General features: G+C 30.6%; 1 protein-coding gene across 1 annotated transcript; it reads right to left on the bottom strand.

Moving 5' to 3' along the window:
* Positions 1–429: 429 nt before the first annotated feature.
* On the bottom strand, positions 430–1,111 carry LOC110667300 (RING-H2 finger protein ATL70-like). Its single transcript, XM_021828100.2, has one exon. It carries the CDS (start codon positions 1,040–1,042, stop codon positions 515–517), a length of 528 nt encoding a protein of 175 aa, XP_021683792.1. The 5' UTR covers positions 1,043–1,111; the 3' UTR covers positions 430–514.
* Positions 1,112–8,565: the final 7,454 nt, after the last annotated feature.

Raw genomic sequence — 8,565 nt, forward strand, 5'->3', positions numbered from 1 at the left:
CACTATTTCATATTTCCATGATGAGAAAAAAAAGTTCTTAATCCTTCACCTGCTACAAACGGATGATGTGGAGATTAACGAAGGCTTGACATACAAGGAGCATATATATATATATATATATATATATATATATATATATACACATATAATCATTACTTCTATAAAGATATCACTCAATCATTTTATTCTTCAAACATACTTGCCCTTAAAAATTAAGAGAGGCCGATCTATATTTTCCAAATCAATAAATTATATTCATATTTACCTACACTCTCACAAAATATTAGAATTTGAACGTTAATATATAGATATATGACTAGACTTAATGTATACAATTAAAAAATATATATTATATAGATTAAAATAATTAATAAAATTAAAAATATATAATAGACAATTGCAAAATCCATTTATCCCACTAACCTACATGATAACATTGACTACTAATTACAAACATATCGTATTTAGTTTAGAAAACCTCGAATAGAAAAACAAAATTGGATCTAAAATGATTTTAGTACATTAACCTTACAAAGAACGGATCAAAGAAGGGTTGTGTAGTTTGCGAAGGATTACTTTGAGGTGTTAGATTACTTTGAGTACGACGCGATGAGTTTCGACATATGGGGCAAGTAGGATGTAGCTTCAGCCACTGATCGACGCATTGCACATGGAAGAGATGATCACAGTCCGGCAGCAAACGCAGAACATCACTATCACTATACTCTGCCAAGCATATCGAGCAAGAAGAAGCTATACTCGAATCACCCTTTTCATTTTTGGCATCCGAGAAAAGAATTTTGGGGTAGGTATTAAGAGTGGCTTCGATGTTGATGGTGACAGAGGAGGAGAGGTCTTGATCGTCTGAGGAAGCGGAAACGCCGTCATGGGAAGAAGGGTCCGGCAGAGATGGTCTTCTGCGAGTGCAGAGGTAGACAGTGAGAAGAATGATTGCTATTAGAGAAAGAGAGCCAATGGAAGCTCCAAAGATAATGGGGAATCGTCCAAGATTTTGCTCTGGTGGAGGAGTAGTGGAATTCATCTTCTGGTTGGGACGCTAGGAACTTGATTAGAATTAGAAGATGAAGAAGGAGGAGAGATTGAGGTTGTATGTGCACAAGTCAACGTCTGTTTAATGAGGTTTTTAAATAAGTACAGTTGTATTTTCACCTTTAATAACTGTAAGTTGATTTAGTATCCCAACTATAACTTTATATAAAAAAAGCAAGGTAATAACAAGTTGATTTAGTTTGAATTAATATATATATATATATATATATATATGTGTGTGTGTACGAACGTGCCCATCACATGACATAATGAATCTTTAACGTATATAAAGTGGGAAAGTTTCGAATTTAAATCTTCTATCAACCTATTGTGAGATTGTTCACCTTTATAATGATAAAGGGAAAAAATTTTCTATCATTGTGCAACCCATCAACTATTATCCGACATATATATATATATACACATATGTGTGTGTACGATGCACGTGCTCATCACAGGCCTAAGATAACATAATGAATCTTTAACGTATATGAAGTGGGAAAGTTTGGAGTTTAAGTTTTCTATCAATTTATTTTGAGATTGTTCACCTTTATACCTTTATAGTGATAAAGGGAAAAAATTATCTATCATTGTGCAACCCATCAACTATTATCCGACCATTATATTTATACTAAATTTAAAAGAAAAATTATTGTACATAAGAAAATAAAATATCACCTATCACTTTTAAATTTAAAAGAGTTAATATTACACTGGCATAATAAATTATGTTGTATAAACATGACTCAACATAAACTAATTTTGTTTTCTTTTATTAAATATATGTTATTGAAATTTAACAATTTAAAACTTGTCGTGTATCTCTCCCTTTAGAACGTTAGTTTTTACTGCTTAGGAAAAATAAAATCCAAGAGTTTTGCTTTGAGAGGCTATCACCCACAATGAATAATTTATAAAGGAATCGCATATATAGGCACAGCCTAATAGCAATTGCATATATATTGATTCTGGAAGACTTAAGTCTGACTATTTACTTTTTAATAAATAAAATAATTTATAAAAAATTAATGAATTTTAACTTAATGATATTAAAGTTATCTTTAAGATTATAGCGTTTTGAATTTTAATCCCACTCAAGATCAATTATATTAAAAAATTATTTATAAAGATAATTATATTTTTTTGGTAATTAATATTTAAAATTTCTCTAATAATAATTTTACGTGCAAATTAAAATTAAAAAAAATTGATTTAACAAAAAACTTATTCTACTCAAAATTCAGAGATTTTATTATTAATGTAAGGCTATCAAAGGTAATTATCAGCATATTTGATTGAATCAATATTTCCTAATTATTAGAACAGTAAATGTTGTGAGATTTGTTTCCATCAAGATAGCTTATAAAAGGAACAGTTTATTAATAATAGAATTTATAAGATAATGTTTCATTAATAACAAACTTATATTTTAAAGGGCGAAAAATAAATGATAAAATATATCTTATCTATATAAATACATTGAAACTCAATTCTAAACTGAACAGTAAAATTGAAATTAATTTGGGATAGTCCTAATTACATATTTGTCCTTAGCTATTCTGTTATTTGTATTTACAAAATTTGGAATTTTTTTTGTCTTTTAGTTATTTTTTTTTTCTTATTTGTGTGGGGTTAATTTGTATATTAATTTTTCTCTTGACATTTTTATCCACACCCCTTAACATTTTTTCCCATGCCCCTTAACAAAAACGACGCCGTTGAAGTTTTATTTATTTATTTATTTTTCACTTTCATTTGCTTTTATGAGCATTTTTCTTCTCTTTTTCTTATGCTTCTCAATGCTTTGTCATATTATTCTCCCTTTGATTTTACTTTCCTCTTCTCATCTCATTTGGGGTAGTCCATTTGCTTATATTTCAGACAATACGAGGTTAATTTCCATAATTGATTTATTAATTAATATAGATAATATTATAATAACAAAGTTGCATTTTATCTACATTTTATGTTGTCAGAAATTAGGGTTGTGTATGATTTTTGGGAGAACTGAACTGAAAAATCGTACCGAATCGATAGGAACCGTATCAAACTGAATTTATTTTGATCATTAGTTTGGTTCTAGTTCCTCACTAAGAACTGAACCAGAATAATATCGAACCGAGAACCCAATTTATAAATATATTTTTCTATTTTTTTAAGACGTATTATATACTTTCAATATAATTATATATATTTATATATGTATATATAATTATGAACAACTTAATATTATATTTTATTTTTTTATATTTTTTTAATAATTTGTCATAAATACATTAAATTACCTTATAATTCTTAATTATAAATATACTATTATCTTTATATATATATATATATATATATATATATATATATATATATAAATTCTTAATTATATTTGTATCTTATAGTTAAATATTTTGTGATTAATAAATAGTTAAACTGTATATTATATGATATACATATACTATTATATTATATAATATATTTAATCCTAAATTGTGTATACACCTTATAGTTAAAGATTATATAATTTATGTATAGCTAAAAAAATTATATAATATATTATGTATTAATAATCCAATTCAAAACTTAAATGCTAATTCAAATATGACCTTTAAGGAAATAATTACATAAAATTGTTTTAAGAATCGAGAATTGAACCGAACTATACCGAATTAAATCGGAACCGAAGAACCGAGAACCGTAAATGAAATAATGAAGAACCGAATTGAAATCATATTGAAATTTCGGTTCAGCTTTGGTTCCTAAGCAAACCCCGAACCGAGTTAGAACCGAACACCCCTATAGGAAATCACAACATAATGCATATCATGAAACTTAACCTAAAAGAGAAATCATTTGTAACGACCCAATTAGAGGCCATTACTAGCGCTAGGGAACATGTCATCTTAAGGTTACAGGAACCGGTAGCAAGTCTAAAAATCTGTTAAAGGTTTTCCTATAGATAGCACTTGCTAGACCTCTTTCTCTTGCTAGCTTTTCCTGTAGATATCTCTAATCCTACAATGCTTCACCTAGGGTTAAGGGAAAGAGGTAACCTTGGGGAAGCTTAGTGAGTAAGCCAACCAATTTCATTTATCATATAGTTCAATTTATACATACGCAAAGCATCATTCACATGAGTTTGCACATCACATACAGTTCACATAAGATAGGCTTATGACCAATGATTTCCCATAACTAATTTGCCCAGCTCATAAAGATTCTCCTTAGGATTTCCTCCACTCATAAAGAAGCTCCTCAAGTCTTCCTCTATCATAAATAGTAAGTCAAGGATTTATTAGGCCTCACTTAGTCTTACCACATCATATCATGCACGATCATAACATAAAACATATATGTATCACAGAGGAAAATCAGTGGGTCATCCAACATCTATAAAGCATTAACAATAATTATGCAATAATGTAGCATATTCGTGTTTTAGATACATACAACCTAATAAAAATCTTGAAATGATGCATGCAAATGATCATAAGTTCATTTACCATTAAGTAAAAAGTTATTATTTATTTGGGTTAATATTATTCACTTATTGTAGCCTATCAAACATCGTAATCATAAATGATAACTATTTCTTAACTGTAGCCTTCTGGGTTTTTCACATCCTATCCTATAAAAGATAGACCCTAATGAGTTATCTGGACCACTATAACTCTATACACGTAACATGCAACATATTCTAGGTTTCTATGGTGTCTAAAAACAAGTGTTGGAACCTTAAAATAAGAAGGAAAATAAGGCAAGCAAAAGTAATTTTGGCTACTGAAGTAAGGAGTATCGGCTGCCAAAGTCCTGAACCTTAATTGCCCTTGTTAGGCAGTAGTTACTTCGATTGCATCCTAAACTTCAAAAAAAAAAAAAAAAACTCTCAAGAAGCAACAACTACTCTTGTTAATTGTGTGTGCCCTAGAGCATGCACTAATCTTGTAACTTGTAAATAACATTGTAAATATTTTAATGGCAATAAACATTTCATTTAAATGTCGTGTATGTTCAATGTCATATTTATTTAAAATTGTCCATTAGTAATATGTTATATATTCTATTCTTATGAGATAATAATATGAGTGACAAAATATATGGGACATTTACTATAAATCAGAGTTTGCAGCTAAAGGATATTTTGGTGGGCACATTATATCCAAAGAGCTATCACCTCTTTCTATCTCTATTGATCAGTATGAGATACTGATGTATATGAAATGGTGAGTCTCGTGCCATTTGATATGAGATATCGGGATAAATACAGTGGACACTTATGACATGAGTATGTCAAACTTGTGACATACAGATGACATGAACATGGCATTTACTCGAGTCAATAAAATGATCTGTGTCATACTAGTGCATATAATCCTCAAACCCGAGATGACACGATTGTCTCTTATATGGGTGGTTTGAGTTTGATACCACTTATATATCTATACTGTGTATGGATATTTCGGTGTGTGTTGGCTCAGATTACTCATATATTAGGACAGGTGTTCAGTCAATAGGAGATCCGTAGCCTTGAGTAAATAGGGTTAAAAGTCCTATGCGGATTTGAGCTGTTCTTAACAAGATTAAGTTCCTGGCCAAGACAGGCGATTTTGTCAGGAAAGGTGTTTCCTGATGGTAAAGTCTTATATGTCAAGAATTGGATTTCAAATGAGTGCATAAAATTCCATGATAAGGGGTTTGACTCTACCATGACCCTTAATGGGATTGGGACATAATACGGAAGGATTTTAGTGCATGGTGACGTATGATTAAAGGTTCATTTTAAGATATTCCTTATTGCTAATTGGGTAGCCATGGCATGCTATGCTAGGTGTCAACCATGGTCTATGAGATGCCTAAAATAATTTAGAGAAATCATTCATGGTCTAGAAGAGTTCGAATGATATTAAGAGTTAATATCATTTCTAATTACCAATTAGTAATAAGCCTAGTAAGTCACACACTTACATAAGTTAACCACCAAGTTAATTATGATTTAATTGATTAATTAAAGAGTTTAATTAATTAAGTAAATAAATTTGGTTTGCAATAAGATTGAAAAGTCCCTAGCATGACTTGAAACCAAATCTTGGATATTGGATGTATGATATAATTTGGATTTATATTTAAGAGTTTAAATATGAATTTAATTATGAAATTAATTAATGGAGATTAATTGATTAATTAATTTATATGTGATATAAATAAATTTGAGGGAGAAATTACAATTTTGGGTTGAGAACTCAAAAATGCATACAAGGACAATTTTATAATTTTACAATGTGACACGTGGCACCATGTGATGGTGACACATGGCACTCAAATAGTGTGCCATTTGTCTTCCATGTTATGGAAGATGATATTTGATAATTTAATCTTGGCTTGACACTTGCCTTAATGAGATTAAGTGTAATATCTCTCACCCGTCTACAGTATAGCCGAGCAAGGTGTGCTACACGCGTGCCGGAGCACCTAGTCTGTGATCATCTCATTTCCTGAACTCAATTTGATTTTAAGAAGTTTTTTTATGAAAAATTCATATCATGCTGATTCTATTTTCATACTTTAATAAAATCAATATTTCAAAAATGGTAATAAAAATCCAGCAAGGTGCCGTCTACATTTCGGACAAACTATCCTTCTAAACCTGTTAAAAACAGTTTAATATGATAATATTCTCAAAATCTCAACTATTTCATAGTTTCAAAATACAATCCATCATAATTTACATTCATCAAAACACTCTCCATAGGAGTTTAATATGTACAAATTATTACAAACCTTAAAGTTTTAAAATACATAAAATTACATAACAAAATGTCAAAATACAATTGATAGTCATTACATAAGATCCTAAGTCCTACCATGTATGCAGTGTAGTGCAGATAACTCTGGACTCCTGTGCAGATCTGATGTCTCACCCGGCCGTAGGTCTGCTGGGCTCCCCAACTGTGTCTCCAATACCTACGCGTAGCAAAAGCAACGCGCTAAGCAATTCTGCTTAGTGGTGCCAAATATAAAGAAATATATACTAAAATAAAAAAAAATGAATTGTTTATGAATTTATAACATCGATATTCTTTGCAGTTGCTGATTCTATTTTTATTTGTTAACTTTTCATTTTTTTGCTAATTTTGGTGGTGTTATATGTTAATAAACTGAATTTAACTATTTGAATTTAATAATGCTTAAATTAACTGCCCGTGTAGCCTATACACTAACCAGACTGGATAAACGAATATAGTGACACTGGGTACCTAGTATCTCAGGCCGTCACACCATCGATCACAAAGTGTCTCATGGTGTGAAAACAGTGTGGCTAAAAAGCCATATAGTCAATCCAGTGATAAGCCAAGTATAATAACACAATACGTATAGCCGTAGGCTATTAAAGTCATAGTGCATCATAATGTGCCGTAAAAATACAGTATGGCATAAAGCCATTTACAGAACAGCTATCAGAATTCTACTAGCATGCCAACCTATCCAAACTAGTCAACTAGGTAAACTATGGCACATTACAAATTAATTATTTAATTCTTCATTTCTTTGAGTTTACTAGTTATCATGCAATTCACAAGTCAATGTAAATGTTGACCTTTTTAGAAAATATGGATAAGTTGATTCTAGCATCAACATATCACAATTTGTAATTCAATATGCTGCCAATATAGTGTAATTTACCCTTTTCACAAATTGGCATTCATTGTCAAATTACTTCAAGCTTCATTGTATGTAAATGTCAAATTTTCAGTTTTAGTGTGCTAGATTGGTCTAGCTTAATGTCCTATTTCTCTTGGTTTTTAACTTCTGGTCAAACAAGAAAAATTGTAGCTCTATGTCTTATTGAACTTTTGGCACAAATTTCAGGTCATTCTGAGTTGTATAGACCAAGATATGGTCAATTTACTAAAGCTAGACAGATGCATCTTTAGTGCAAGATTTGGTCAATTTTAGGTCAAATTCAGTTCTGGCAGTTTTGGTATCAAACTTGGGCAAGCAATTTGACTTAGTTCTGGCCATTTATGGGCTTTGGTGTCTTCATAAGAATTGTAGCTCTATGTCTAAGCTTTCCATGATAAAAATTTTAGGTCATTTGGACCTGTTTTGAGTGAGTTATGGTCATCTTAGTGACTACTGTTCATATGGTCAAAAATCTGGGCCTGTACCTACCAATTCCGGATTAGGTCATTTCTAAGGTCAGTTTCTAGGCAGAATTTTGGCAATATTCCTACATGAAAGTTGACCTATTTTGTGTCTTCTTTCACCTCCCATTGGCCTCATACCAATTGGGGTCACCAATTGTCACTTAGGGTTCAATTTACCTACTGCCTTCACAACACAAAATCTGCACACAAAGAACACTTTCAAATGACACTTCTCCTTCTCCCAAAACTACAAATATACATTCATAACACTTTTATGCCATTCATCATATCTCAATCATTTCCATTTGGACAGAATATACAAGTGCTCCATGTACATTATACAACCCTAATTTGCAAAGTTAAATTCAACATAATATATACA

Source organism: Hevea brasiliensis, chromosome 14 (genome assembly GCF_030052815.1).
Source record: "Hevea brasiliensis isolate MT/VB/25A 57/8 chromosome 14, ASM3005281v1, whole genome shotgun sequence".
Classification (NCBI taxonomy): domain Eukaryota; kingdom Viridiplantae; phylum Streptophyta; class Magnoliopsida; order Malpighiales; family Euphorbiaceae; genus Hevea; species Hevea brasiliensis.